The sequence below is a fragment of the Thunnus maccoyii genome, chromosome 17, assembly GCF_910596095.1.
Source record: "Thunnus maccoyii chromosome 17, fThuMac1.1, whole genome shotgun sequence".
NCBI classification, from domain to species: domain Eukaryota; kingdom Metazoa; phylum Chordata; class Actinopteri; order Scombriformes; family Scombridae; genus Thunnus; species Thunnus maccoyii.
The window spans coordinates 18,523,692-18,538,909 of NC_056549.1; the positions used below are offsets into that span (position 1 = coordinate 18,523,692).

At 39.6% G+C, this 15,218-nt stretch overlaps 1 protein-coding gene and 1 long non-coding RNA gene across 2 annotated transcripts; one reads left to right on the forward strand and one right to left on the reverse strand.

The window, feature by feature from the left end:
• Nucleotides 1-689: 689 nt before the first annotated feature.
• LOC121882054 lies at nt 690-3,578 on the reverse strand. The gene is made up of 4 exons (XR_006092012.1): nt 3,497-3,578; nt 1,190-1,265; nt 831-1,108; nt 690-747 (listed from the first exon to the last, which is right to left on the reverse strand). It is a non-coding gene; the product is annotated as an uncharacterized LOC121882054 (long non-coding RNA).
• Nucleotides 3,519-15,218, forward strand: cd164 (CD164 molecule, sialomucin). Its single transcript, XM_042390004.1, has 6 exons — nt 3,519-3,727; nt 4,922-4,993; nt 10,154-10,222; nt 10,617-10,742; nt 11,289-11,366; nt 11,493-15,218. Exons 1-6 carry the CDS (start codon nt 3,658-3,660, stop codon nt 11,666-11,668), a joined length of 591 nt encoding a protein of 196 aa, XP_042245938.1. The 5' UTR covers nt 3,519-3,657; the 3' UTR covers nt 11,669-15,218.

Genomic DNA, 15,218 nt, shown 5'->3' on the forward strand with positions numbered 1-15,218 from the left:
AAAGTCCATTCTCCGGGTCTTTTCCAAAGCAGTCCCTCCACACTCCCACTTCGTCATTCTGTTTGTAGTCACACTCACAGCTGAATCATATAAATATAGTAGTATAAATACAGCAGCAAGCTTTTGGATGAACTTCGCTCTCTCTGGTGGAAACAGGAACTGTAACTTTTCGTCACCGTGGTTTCCAGTCAGCATCTGTCGGGATCATCGACTGTACATAAATATTTATATAGGCTACTTATAATAAATCTTTATATACAGTCAATAGTCGCCATCATCCACCAGCTGTTGCAAGATAAGAGATGGAGATTTTCCAGAAGGTGTAGACATTTTTTTAAAATCTTTTTGTCATCAAAAATACAAGAATACATGGACCACATCAGTCCACTCCTTGCATAATGATCCTTTTTTACAAGTGGAGATGAGCCATTTTTCAGACATGCCATTGAAAAGATTTACTTTTATTCACTTGTCACCTGCAATTCAAAAAAGTTTTCCTTCTACTTTCACTATTCACATCAACTGTCCTGGTTTATATTGTTGTTTGCTAATTTTCACATGTGCATGGCCATACAATGGCACAGTAACACTGAAAGCCTTTTGTGCATTAATAGAATTTATCTGTGGTAATTACATTTGTATACAAACATTAATGAATGTTTTCCCCCTGAAACGATAAATGTCATTACCTTTTCCTTTATAAGTTTGTGGTCAGAAGTGTAGTTAGTTCATGCTGCATCCTTGTCTCTGGAGATATGAAGGATACACAAAGGGACTGTCAAACCTTTTATTTATTTATTTTCCCATTGGAAATAAATTAAACAACTTACAAATTAAACCACCCTCAGGTGAGGATGTTGAGGCTGTACTAGATGTGCTTGGGAGGGAAACAGGATCTGATGGTGTTTGGGGGTCATTGGGGCTGGAATGAGAAATTCCTGAGAGACCTGGGAATACGGTGGGGCTTGACATGCATGAGGCAACGAGTACAGGAGGAGTTACAGATGGCTTACACTCCGTTGCCTCATGCATGTCAAGATAAAATGGACGTGGAAGGGTTTTCCTCCCCCTGGTCTGTTCCTGACCCAGTAGGAGGTCTTCTCAGTTCCTAGTGCAAACAGTATCATGTTAGAAAAGTCACTGCAGCATTTAAGACAGTAGTCTGTTCATTCTGTGACAACAAATTTACCTTGTATTTTTTTTAGGTTCTCCTGTTTTATTAGGGTGATACAACACCGTCAAGGTCCAAATCCTTGATAATGAATCTGTTAATCAATATGTCAGAGAGGACAGTGAAGAAAATATTTAGGTCAGAAACATCATCTCTTATACACAGCACTAATAATAGCCTGCATAACAGTGTGGGCAGTGAAGTGGCAGACTCATTACATTCACTCCACAGTATGCTTAAGCCCATGGAGAACGATAAATACTAATATTATAATACTAAAATTACTCCCAAGTGTCTTTTTGCACTCTTATGTTTATAAGCTGCTTGGTTTTAGCAACAGTCCCTGTAAATATACAACACTTGACAATCAAATGAATACATCTACTGTTTTCTAGACTAGAGAATTTTTAACATCTGTTTGGCAATATTAAATGTCTTTGTTAGTTTGAGCAGTTAATGAGTAAATGTTTGTGTGGGTAGTCACATGGAACTTAATATTTGTGCGCATTGGCGCCTGGTTATGTATTAAAATGGGGGAGCAAACTTGGAAACATATATAATTGTTGGGGGGGATCTGGGGTTTTTCCCCCAGAAAAAAATGTAATTTAAAACATATTTCCTACATTTCTTCACTACCTAACCTCTTGGGTTAAGTCAAGAAACATCCACCTACACTAGTCTACATTAGTTAGATTGAGGGTGCTATGAAAACCAGGAATGCATCAAGAACAGTTTATAATTGGATGGATCAGAACAGGAAATGTTTATTAGAAGAATGGCTATTTCATATTTGAAATTATATTCATAAAAACATTATGTAGCCTAAAATGGTAGTAGGATGGAGGCTACTAGGCCATCCTCAAGGTCAAACAATTTATATAAATGAAATAGTCTTACAACACATCACAATATGATTTGGACAATTAAACCTGGTTAGCTGAGGGCTGCTATTCTCAATACTCACAAGGCCAAAGTAAAAACAATTTGGATGAATGAAACGGCCTCACAACAACTATCTAACTCCGATCCCACACACAGGTTCTAGTGGAAGCTAGAGCTAGCTACTAGCTGATGTAGTTGTAATGTTATACAGGAATGAATAATTATAACTTCAAAAGCAAATTATTTTAACCTACATTATCTCAAATCAAGGACTATTGTAATACACAACTCAGAAGGTGATTTTTGCTCCTCAAGACTTAAAGGGGCCATTTTAGTTGAGGACTAGACCTTATTTCCCCTTAGAGTAAACTTGCAGCTCTCATTTACACTGTATGAGAGAATAATATAATAATGAAAGCACAGTGAAGAGAAGCCGGATGAGAGATCATTACACGGAATGATGTGTCATCATATTTAAAAATAATTCCATCCACAGTCTGACTAAAACTGAAACTAAAGCAAAGTATTCTGCATAAGTCCAAATGATTTACTTTCCACTACTGAACATTTGACTGCTTGTTAATTCAGACACTTTGGCACTGCAAGGAAAAGCTCCACTCTGTCTGTCTGTCTGTCTGTCTGTCTGTCTCTCACTCATGACGGGTTGGTCTGAACCAACTCAAAGGGTGGTCTGAAAATGTCAGATTTTTTATTACTTGTTTTTGGCAGTTGCTGAAAATAGAAAAATGATCACTGATATAGGCTGCCACTTGCTCCGTTGCTCAGGTGTCTATGTTTGTACAGAGCATCTTCCGTGATGAACACAATAAGCGTTGCACGTGCTCAGTAAGTCAGCACCCATGCAGGGTCGCTGTTGGAGGGTTTTATAACCCACTTCCACTCCCCGCTAATTGGTTTGAGATGGCACTTAATATGGCGGCTCCTCGACGTGAGCGCATAAACGGAGTGGAAGTGGGTAGGGAGAGGGTGTATGTAGGGGCTACTTAGTAAAAGGCCCTACTGGACCAGGATTGACTCCGAACTAGTTGTGATGTCACAAATAATGCTCGTAGGCCCGCCCCTTAAAACTGGATTTTTAATGAGCTCAGAGAAACTTTCTGCTTTCAGCAGATAAATGTGAAAACAGCCTTCTAGTGTCAAACTCTGCACATACATTATTCTGCACAGTGAAGCCCAAAAATTCAACTAAAGCATCAAGAAAAAAAACATTTTTTGAGTGAAGGGGGACTTTAATATGACATGTATTGCGTCATTTGTCTACTTTTTATCAGATATTTCCGCCCATAAGTTATATTTGTCTGTTTTATATGATTGATAATGACAAAATAATCCCTCTCTTGCCTTTGACGTGGTAGCAGCTCACGTAAGTACACATTTAGATTTTTTTTTCTCACCCCTCCCAGTAAAAAAGTGCCACATGACCTGTCAAGTAGGAAGTAGCGAGCAGCAGCAGCAGCAGCGAGCAGCAGCAACGCAAGACGGGGAAGGAAGCTGTGAAATCTCCCAAGTCTCATTCTCGACGTTTCTCAGCAGATACGTCTCCAAGTCGAGCACACAGAGCAGCAATAAGTTGTGCCGCAGTCATGTACCTGAAGGTGTTTTTCGTCGCTGTAGCTTTGGCTTTGATTGGCGCTTCAGCCGCGACAGAGTCAGGTAAGTTTGTCTCATTGCTGCGCTAACGGCTAGCTACAACCAGCCTCGACAAGACACCCCCAGTAGCCTTTAAACTGGTTTTTATCTGTCTCTCTGCCTCCATATTCGATCACAGCAGGGCCCATTAGATGTGTGGCTCGTTCATTTGACAGTTGTCACTCATTATATTCCTGGTTTACATGAAATACTGTATATATTTATATATATATTTATATATGCCCCCCTCCCCCTCAGGGGCGGATGTAGTGATTTGGGGGGCCCCAGGCAAACTCTGCCTTGCTTTATTTTCACCCTTTCTCCTACTAAATGTTGGTATTGGCAGTCGTAGAAGAAGTACTCAAAACTTTTATCTTTAGTAAAACTATTAATACTGCACGGTAAAAATACTGCAAAGGTAAAAACCCCAGTTTTTTTAGAGGTATGATCAGCACAATGTACTTAAATTTACTTAACTTGTGTTCAAGCTAGAGCTTTTAATGCTTATATAATGCTGGATAGTTTAATCAATAGTAATGCATCATATTTTATTTGTTATATTTTGTGAGAAAAATCTGACTCTTCAACCTGTAACATTTATCTGTCAGGTAAATGTAGTGACACAATGTTTTCCCATGTAGAAATATATAGTTGTATTTTTTAAGTGCTTTGGGCAGGCCTTTGTAAGTTATTTCAGGTTAAAATAAGTTAGAATAGTAACATAATTCAATATTGTTCACATTTAAATATCATAATAAATCTAAAGCTGTTTCTAGTTGGAGGCCCCAGGCAGTTGGCTACCTTGCGCTTTAGCCTACTAGTAGCACGCTAAGTGACCTGATATTAAGTTTTAAATCGTGTAACTGAAACATTTTCTGTCATTGTATGAGTTATAGGAAAAAAAAACAGAGCTGAATTGTGCAAGCAGGAAACAAACTGATGAACCAGTTAGGTGTCAGATCCAGTTGATCAGCTTGTTACGTAAAAGCCTCTCTTGTTGTGACACATGTTAAAATTAATTATACCGTAATGCTGCTTGAGTTTACACAGTGCTACAACATTTGTTTTTGTAAAGTTGGCTCCTATTTTTAAAAATTCTTTTTATCAGCAACATTTAATCGCAACCTGGTGAGAGCAGATTCATTTTCTATCACATCTACAAAGATTCCTTCATTTATAAACTGCCATAACTAAATCTGATCTATGACTTCTTTGCAGATGGATGTACTGGCCTCTTATGTGATGCATGTGGCACCACCAGTGACTGCCAGTGGGTTAATTGCTCAACACGTGAGTAACTGTCCTAAATGTGTGGCAGGTTTGTGGAGGGAGAGGCACAGGTTGGTCTTTGTGTGTACTAAATTGTCTAAACTGATAAGACACATGATTCATGGCAATGGAGGGAATGTATGCCTCTGGATGCTGACTTAAGATGATGTCATCCCAATTTCACCCAAAGCCCAAGCTGCATCGTAACCGTCTGGCAACACCAACCAGAGATGTGCATCTGGACAGCCTGGTTTGGCATTAAATTACAGCCAGACATCTCCTTAAGGGGACAGGCCTTCATGGGACTGATGCCAAAGTGTGAGGTTGCATAGACAGTTTCTTACCACAGTACAGTCATTGCAGAGGATTAAAAGGTCCAAGGAGGCAAAGTTAGTTGTTTTTCCTCTTAGATAATTTCACATCTATTGGACTTTTATGTCTCATTTTAGCTCTGATTGTGCTTTTCCCACCCTTCGCCTACTGTACATCTCTGTATCGCTGCTCTGTAATTTCATTACCTTAATGGAAATATCTGTCTAAACATGAGTGCTCCGAATATGAGAAATTTCTCTTGACTTATGCACTATGGAGGGTTTATGGAGAAATATGCTGCAGTGATATTTTTTTTTCCAACCTAATTTGGAAGTCAGTGGGCTGTGATTAGACATATACATCAAACAACTAAAAGGAGAATGACATGACAGATTGTTTCTTGAGTTTGTTTCCTTATTATTTTCTTTTCTTTTTTTTTATTTTTTAGTTGGTCAGGAGAGGAGCTGGTTGTTTTCATGTTGTTATCAGTGACAGTAAATGAGGTTAAAGGCTTCACGGATGAAGCAGAAACCAGTCGACATATCTTTTAAAATCTAAGGTTCATCGCACAGTTTCACTCAGCAGATGAATAAAAGTGAGTGATAAAGCTGTTGGATTGTTGGCTTCACATGTGTAGGGACAAGACTAAAACCTGAAACTTGCAGGTATAAAACCATTGAGTGAGTATTGTGAAATCGACCTTGTTGCCATGGAAGGCCTTACTCTAATGTTTGCCTGACTTGAAGTAAGTGTATTCAGACACACACAGGTCTCTTGTGGATGAGTGGATGAGAAGAAGATGAACAGGAGAGGAAGTGAAGGGATGTGTGGCAGGAAGCCTGCAATATCCTCACACTGGGGAACAGAAGGAAGGAGAGCATAAGGGCATGAGTGAGAGGAAAGAGTGTGCAGATAGGATAAAGAAAATTAGTTTCATGTGCCTTGTTTTGCCTCATAATTTATTCCTCGGGTGCAGCTCAAGATGAGAGCTTACTGTGATCCGTTCTTCTATTTTAGTAGCTATTAGACTGAAAGACATGCACTGTAACTTGAATAACTTCCTAGTCAGTTCATCAAATCCAAAAATCAGTAAACCAAGCCTTCTATGTAAGTTGACCTTAGGACAGTACAGGTGGTTTTCCTCTCATGGGAGTTGACCTGTTTGATAACATCTCCGATGGGACTCTTTGATTCTCAAACAGGACGGGGTACTTTGAGATTTTTACGATCCCACACCCTCCTTCTTCTTTGTCTCTTAGTGTGAAGAAGTGCCATAATGATGACATTACTTCTATTTAGATTTATTAAGTGGTTGAACAGGACATGCAAGATGACAGTTATGTAGATCATCTCAGAGCCAAGGGAGTCGGCGTAATTAAGCTCATTGTGTTTCCCAAGGGGGGAAAAATCTGTCCGGGTTTACAGTTACACTGTACTGTTTGCTCTAGAGGGAGTAACAACCCCACACCCACAGAAAACTTACAATTAAAAACATGTAAACAAGGATCTGTTCTCTTACTTAGATTTTAATTTTTAAATGTTTGAGTAGCAGTTATCTTTTCCCTCGTTCATCTGATGTTGGTGTAATAAAGATAAGGACTCACAGGCAAAAGCTTCTGTGAGGTTTGACCGTTTTTATCTTGTCCTTGTTTAAAAATGACTTCCCGAAGACAATCAGTGCTGTTACACATCAGCAACTGACTCACACTGACCTGCACTACTACACAGGATATAGGCTGGAGCAACAATGCTGACTACTCACCACACACAGACACACACACGACAAGCAAGCCTAGAGCTAAAGCCTTTCACCAGCTCAAGAATGGATCACTTATTTGATATGAACTCAGCAAAAAACTGGAAAGGTCAGCTCCGGCCAGTTTAGATACAGCATAACCTCAGTGCTGCAGCAAGCTAATGCCTGCCACATTGTCATTACTAGATTTATCTTTGGTTTAGGGATATTATGTAAACAAGACTTTGGCTTCCGAAGTGCATTTCGCTGCAGCCCAGTGTTTAAACGCTCAAAAGCTTTACACATGTACACACAAGCTCTGTCGCACCTATAAGTACAGGTTGTAGTCAGTGACAAAGCTTGTAGAGGCTGTCGTCCATGGTAAACTTTAGGGCTCCGAGGTTTTCGCTGACACTTCCAGCTTGAGCAAGCTGTGGATGTACCTCGTGGTGATGATGTCACCATTTTGGAAAAGAGTGAGAAACAGTCGTACCCTTCACAGCCGCCTGCAAGATAACAGCTCTGTGACCTACTGGCAAGTGACAAAACCCCCCTCATCTGTGGTTTGACATACAGAGACAACAGTGTCAGATCACACAAAGTGTGAAAAACACACTTTCAAAATGACATGATTAGCAAGTCATTAAGATTAACATTTAAGCTTTAAATGTTTCACATTATGTTTAAAATATATGGATGCGACTTATGTTTTGTGCTTAGTTTCCTTGCTTTAAATGCCTGGTCACAACAGAACTGCTAAATCATATAATGTAGCAGGATGAACAGCTTGGAAAATAATTAAATAACATATAAAACTCTGGAGAAGCTGCACTGGCAAAGAGAAACAAGCGATGTTTAATGACAGCGACAGCCACCTGACAGAATAGTTTCAAAATACCACAAAACTCTGGCCTCAGTAACCATATAATTCAACTAACTGCCAAGTGAAACAGTCTTACCAGAAACTTTGCATCATGAGCTCCCCAAACTAATAATTAGGACATAAGAGCCGTTTGGTAGTTGGTTTCATCCGCAGCCAGGACACAAAGATACATAACCTGATACAAGGACCACAAAATACAGCTCTGTGAGCAGTGGAAAATGTTAATGCTGGCTGCTGAGTCATTTTTGACCCTATTTGGAGACAGTCAAAAGATGCTCACAACAATGGCTGCGGCCTTGCTGTTAAATTTGGTGTATCTAATTTATGGGAGGCCATCTGGTGGGAGTCATTAGGTTTGGTTGCCCTGGATTAGAGTATAACAAGTGAGGAAGCTGCATTTTACAGCACCAGGTGCACCACATAAAATAAACAGTTTCCTTTATGATGTTCCCATCTACTAGGAAGATAACACTCTCTATATGCTTGCGTAAACAAATTCAGGAGCGGTTTCAACAATGCAAAGATGAGGTCAAAGGTCTTTTAATGGTCTTCATTGTGGCCTGTTTGAACTGTTATTGAAACTTTATGGGAAATATCTTTCCGCTTTCGTATTACTTGAGAGGTTTAGCTCCCATAAAACAGCGTTCCAGATAGGACTCAGGCAAGTGAAGGCAAAGCTTGTGTGCTGTTACTGTCTCTTTATTGCACTGTCCAGTGTCCAGTTTGGATCCTGATCAATCATAGTGTTGTTCAGCTGTGAATATGTTATTGAATAAAAATGGTTTTATAACACTATGGTTATATAAAGTGCATAACAGGGCTGCAACTAATGATTGTTTTCATTATTAAACAATCTGAAGATTATTCTCTTTTTATCTATAACTGGTCTGAAAATAGTGAAGATGCTGACGATGACTCAGATTGCTTGTTTTTATCTGACGAACAGTCTAAAGATATTCACTTAATATCAAATATGACTAAGAAAAACAGTAAATCCTCATTTTTTAGAAGCAGCAGCTTTAAAAGTGTGGTGATCTGTTTTCTGACAATATTAAGAGTTTCAGCTCTAATACATAACAAAATCCTGCCTGTCCAAATCACCAAAACCAGTATGGGTTTGGGAATATATTTACTGATACAAAATGTGCTGTTACAGTCTGAAAAACTCTTTTTACATAAAGGAAGTTTGAAACAAATGTACACAATTCATCAATCAATTGAATCTGAGTTGTAATAAAATCTGGTCACAGTTTAGTTTGAACGGCAGCAGTTAAATGAAGATAACTGGGTGTGAAAATAGTCACAAGGTGCTGTCAGTCATGCCTCATGGCTTTGTCACTGTGACAAAGGCCGATTTGTACCGTTGGGAAAACAAACACCAATTGTGTTTGGAATTTCATCTTGCAATATAGTTAACCATGTCTAAAAATTAATAAAATTGTGTTTCTTAGTTAAGTTAAAATTCTGAGAGGTCTGTATGTTGACTTCCTGTTATTTGGGACTGACAGGACTTCATTACAGGGCAAAGTCCCTTTCTGTCATGGTTAATTAGTAATCAGGTTATATAATAAAAGCGAATACACCTAGATGATCAAACTCAGCATGAACAAACAAAAATGTCTTCAGTCCTTTGTTATGTATTTTCTATTGTCACTGACTGTTAGAGCTAAAAAATAAAGGTTATATTGAGCCATGTTACCTAATAAAATGCTGATGTGGTAAAAATACAAAACAAATACATACAAAAACAGGTTTCAGACCAGCCTAACTTCAGATAATCAAGTGTCGTGATGGTAGGGATGCCATCCTCCCAATGTGGGCCTGTGTGAGCAAGCCAACTGCTCTGACCTTCCTGCGTGGGAGATAAGAAAAGAGAAATACCCCACTGGATATCATGTTACTTAACCATTTGTATGCACACAGTAGGTGAGAAGCAGATCATTAGATGCAGCTGTGTGAGCTCTACGTGAACATAATTTTAAAAACCTTGAGTTTGACACTGTAGGCCAAAATGATTAGTTGGCTGCTTCTTTGTGTGCTGTATAATGAGGGTTTCATGAGACTTCAGTAAGAACTGTTGCCCAGTTTTCAGCTCAAATTAACAGGCTCAGGATTGAACTCAAAACATAAGACGAGCTACTTTTTTCTCACTAACATAAGAGCATGAAATCTGCCTTGTCTGCTTGGGTAAACTGAAGTCATGTAAAGCATGAATCTGACATTTAATCCATTATATTTTTGTGCCTTTCAGCATTTTTTGGCTGTCGCAACATGACTCTTAATTCGGAAAATGTGACCTGCAGCAACGCCAGCTGCTCAGGTAAGTCAAACAGCAGTTTTTTCTAAAAATCAGAGCAGAAAATTAACATTTTACATGAACTTTTACATGTTCTTTTAGGCCCTAACAGAATCAGCAGACTCAAACACACATACAAACATTTCTCCACTATAAGGAGATGCAGATTCTGTTGGGGTCTAGCTATGCTTTAAGATGTCAGTTGATTGTCAGTCTCAGCACTTTGGGTGTTTGTCTCATCTGTTGTCTCTAACCATCTGTGTTCAAAAGACCTGAGCAGGCGTAAAACAATGTTTTCACCTGCCTAAATGAAATGATGAGGGAGCATTGTGTAATTTATGGGCATAACCTTGTTGTTTGGGTGGTCTTTCTTGCTTTTCCCCCTTACACCCTGTCTTGGTGTTGGTTCCCTGTCCAGCTGCCGTCACAACCGCCTCAACTCCAACTTCTTCTGCTTCTACGACTGTTACCCCTCACTCTACAGCCTCCCCTTCCCCTGTTGCCACCACCACCTCTAAAAGCAGCACCCCTCAGCCCACCACAGGTAACCAGTCCCTAAAAACCTCTGCTACTCCCTGCTGTAGTTTGTGTTGTCCAGTCTATGACGCTTGAAGAAATAAGAGAGTTTAATTAAGATCTCTTAAAAGAAGAGTTCTGGCTCCGTCAAAGGGTAACAAACACGCCTACCAGCACCTCTAAAATTCACTAATTAACATGTTATATCTGGTTTGTTTAATCTACACAAAAACTGTAGTGTAAAGACGATAATTTGCTTTTTTTTACAGGGGGTTATGTGCAAACAAACAAAACAGTAACAAACAGTTAAACAAACAAGATATAACATGTTAATTAGTGAGCTTTAGAGGTGCTGGTAGGTGGATTTTGTTAACTTCAGACAGAGCCAAACTAGCTTTACCTCCATTTTTGTCTTGTTGCTAAACTAAGCTGATTTAAGCCTTATATTTAGCAGACAAATATGACATGGTGTTGATCTTCTTATCTAACACTCTGCCAGAAAACCAATAAGCATATTTCCCAAAATGTCTGAAACTGGTAATAAAGCTGATATATTCCTATATTCTTACTACAGAAAATACAAACACTTCCACAATTGCCCCGACTCACAGCGGTAACACCTCCAGCTCTACGACTGTACCCTCTACTTCAAGTAAGTGGCAGAGGCTGACGTTGTGATGTGTGAGCAAGATAGTTGTCTTTTTTTTTTTTTTTCTGTCCTGTAATGTACAGAGAATAATTTATCTGTATTCTCCTTTGCTCTGTCTTTACATCACAGCTGGAACCAGTACAACTACCACACCGATTGCCCCTTCTCCTGCCCCTCACAAGAACTCAACCTTCGACGCTGCGAGCTTCATTGGTGGAATAGTGCTGGTCCTGGGCCTGCAGGCAGTCATCTTCTTTTTGTACAAATTCTGCAAGTCCAAGGACCGCAACTATCACACCCTTTGAAGCAGCTGCGCTTTCGGATACCACATTACCCCCAACCGACCACCAAGAACCTTCCGAGAAGACTCTCCACTCAGCACACACTCATCATGACGGACTCAAACAGTGTTTTCAAGCAGGTTTTCTAGCTCTTTGATGTTTGTGCCACTTGTGGTTTTCAGCCTGCATTAACGCTGCCATCACGGTCTGTATCCAGCCACCCACGCATGCCTGTACGTATGATATTGCACCAACTAGTATAACTGAACAGATCCCCAGTGATATGGCAGTTAAGCCTCGAGCATATGGATCACATCATCTGGTAGCTACTCCCACTTCCGTCACACCATGAGTCATTCAACGAAGACCATTTTCAAGCGAATTGAAGGGGTTCTTGTTATTTCCAGCACCTCTCCTCATGGCTTTCGTAATGAAATACATCACAAAAAAACGAGTTAGTCACATAAACCAAGTAGCTTTCCTGTTGATGCTTGGGAGTAGTGCAGCTACAGAGTGGTAGAAGTTAGAGCATTTTTTTTGTCTTGATTTGGAAACACTGTTTGAGTTCACAGCTATTCTTAAATGTGACGACTGCGATGATTCAGTATTGCTTTTAGCCTGTTGAATCGTGGGCAGGTTCCCTCTTCCCCCATGCAGCTGTATCATGTATATGTGTTCATAGATGATGTAAAAGAGGTGGCGTTATTTACGAGGGAATAAAAGCAACACCCAATCATCTGATGTCAGACTGAAAAAAAAAAACAGCAATTCTTTTTTTTTTTTTTTTTTCGATGGGTGACTCCCTTGGCATTTAGGAGTGTTGTGCATTTTCTGCCATTGACTTCCTGGAGGGGAAGTCTTTTACCCAATACCAGTTGTTAAAAAATGTCAAACACCAACTGCCAATAGAGCAGCTCAATGCAATAATTCATGTATCAAGTTCATTTCCCATCCTTTTAATGTCCCAACTGTTATTTCTGATCTCTGCAGACATCAAATATTTCCCAGTCGTGTCGCTAACCTTCAGCTGGCACTTTGGTCCCATTTCAGTGGAGTAGTCAAACAGGGCCTGTGGGTCACAATGAAAGATTGTAGAATATTTTAGGAAGATGAATAATTAATTTGTTTAAATAATGTATAAAATAGAGAATGGGGAGATAAAGAAAAATGGTATGCACCTTTCTTGATGTGGACAGTGATAGCAGTAAAGTGCCTTTAATGTCCAGTATGACTTAAAGAGAGATGTGGAAGAGTTTGTTTCTTCCTGGTTGAGGCTCGAGTGTTGTGATTAGTTTTATGTTCGTTGAAAGAAATGGTATCGCGGTGCTGATATTGGTCAGGACCGTAGTCTCCCAGCTGGACTGAAGAGCCTTTGTTGAAGAATACAGTAGATAGTTGTAACTCGTTGGCCTTGATCAATGGAGACTTGTTATTGATATTCAACATCTAATTGAAGTTTTTCCCTAAAAGTAGAGGACTATATTCGGTGCATGAAACCAACGGTCTTCTCACTGGTGACCCTATATAAATGAATAACTTAAAGGTACTCTCCCATTTGTTGCACCCAACACTGCCCCCAAAATTCCTCCCACCTCACTATTTATGTTTCAGAACTCAAGTTATAAATCGTGTTGACTTGCGTTGACACAAACAATGACCTGGCAGGAAATTTTGGCGCGTTGTTAGGTGCTATAAATCCGGGAGTGTAGCTTTAACAAAGAGGCTTAACTCAAAGCCTTGGAGTATCGGGAGAGTTTAGAGCGAGGTAAAAAAAAATGATGGACTGTATGAGTGCTGGTTTGGTGAAGTGAACATTGCACCTCCTGATTTCTGGTTTTTGCCGCGTACATGAGAGGATTGTGAAGGAAGTGCGGAACTGCAGCAGCTAGGTGGCCATGCTAGAGCTCGAGTTCTCCAATTAGCTTGCTGCTAACTGTGTTGTTGTTTTTTTTTCCTGTCATTTTTGTCCTTCCTGTACATAGATAGCCATGTACCTGTTTTTGTTTATCTTCTAGGTTTCAACTTGAGGAAAGGCTAAATGAAGGAGCGTTTATCAGTACATTTTTGCTTGTAGCGGCTTGTCAGTGTTGAGAATGTTTTGTTAAATGCCCTTTTTTTAATTATTGCATGCTTGGAGTTGTGATTTTTCCTCCCATTGCATATGCTCTTAGGGATGTAGACACTTAAGAACCACTTGATTATTTGTAATTTTAGCCCATATGCTAGTTGAAAGAATGCCTTGAAACAGTGTGCATTAAGCCAAAGTCCTCAGTTTTGGCATGGAAATTGAGCATTGCACTGACAAGCTTTGTTTTGTAACTTTGTCTTTGTAAATGTTTTCATGGTTCAGCCAAAAAAAGAAAAACCAGATGCTTGTATAAATACTCAGTCTTGAATATTAACTAGATAATGGATGAATCATCTTGTTTTGTATGACCACAAGCGGTAAGAAATTCATGAGTGCAGATGTTTTTTTTTTTTTGTTCTGGCTTGCATAATTTAAGATAACGATGTTTTCTGCTGCTCACCATTAACACGCCTTTTAACCTACAGTCACCTGGTGGCATTAGGCTACAGCCCAAAGACCCAATCATGACGAGTAGGCTACAGAGTTTTCGCCTTAGCTGCACCCATTTGCTCTATTCTGTGCATGTGGAGTCCCTTCGCCCAAAATTTAGAGAAACATTTGAGTTTCGTCAACCACTGAATCCAGTCAGAGTGCGCTCTCTGCTTTCGACATGTTAGCTGCATTCCTTACGAACACAGCATCACATGTTTGACATTGTGGTGTACCAAAACACCTCTGGTATCCATAGATACCAATAGATGTCCATTGTGTTGCCTCTCTGCAGCTTATCCCACAAGTCACTAACTCAGTCCCTGCACCTCTTTAAGGAAAAGTGCCTTATTCAGTTAATATCCATGTAGTTGTAGTTTGTAAAAATGAGACGTCACACCTATTAAATATCAATGGGACTCTTTCAGAGCACTTTCAAACCCCTGTGAAGTGGTTTTCTGTGTTGTATTTTTGCTTAAATGTCTGCTTTGTCACTCTCAGCCTTAACTTCTCGATCAAACCCACTGAGCGTTTGCTAGTGACAAGCTGTCCAGGAAACTACCAGGCTACTTTTGTTTGTTTTGAAAAGTTTGTTAGCTGGCATTTTAACAGCATTTAAATGCCTACGTTCTGACCCAACCACACAATAGAATTATAGGCATTTAAATGCTGCTAAAATGGCTATGAGCAGCTATTGTTTGGTATAGCTGGCATAATTCTCAACTGGATGAAGCCTCAGTTGTGTCCGAGACAGCTTTTCACTTCCTAAAATATCTCTCTGGTAATGTTTCAACCACAGCCACAAACCTCTAGTATTCTAGTATAACTGCAACATTTCCTCTATAACGCAAAAAGTCACACAATGACTCGAGCTTCACTTTTGTTTGTATTTTTCAGTTGTTGCATTGAATGACTTGTTTTTCCTGTCCTTTCAGTTCTGCTTACTCATCCTATCAGTTTTCAGCCTTGCAGTGTTCAATTCCAAGAGTGTCGAGTAAAAAGCTTTTTGATTCCCTC

What these genes read in the sequence shown, in the direction of transcription:
- cd164 (XM_042390004.1), top strand. Translation starts at nt 3,658, where the DNA reads ATGTACCTGAAGGTGTTTTTCGTCGCTGTAGCTTTGGCTTTGATTGGC. An exon ending in CAGCAACGCCAGCTGCTCAG is followed by an intron (nt 10,223 to 10,616) that starts GTAAGTCAAACA and finishes TTCCCTGTCCAG; the next exon opens with CTGCCGTCACAACCGCCTCA. An exon ending in GACTGTACCCTCTACTTCAA is followed by an intron (nt 11,367 to 11,492) that starts GTAAGTGGCAGA and finishes TTTACATCACAG; the next exon opens with CTGGAACCAGTACAACTACC.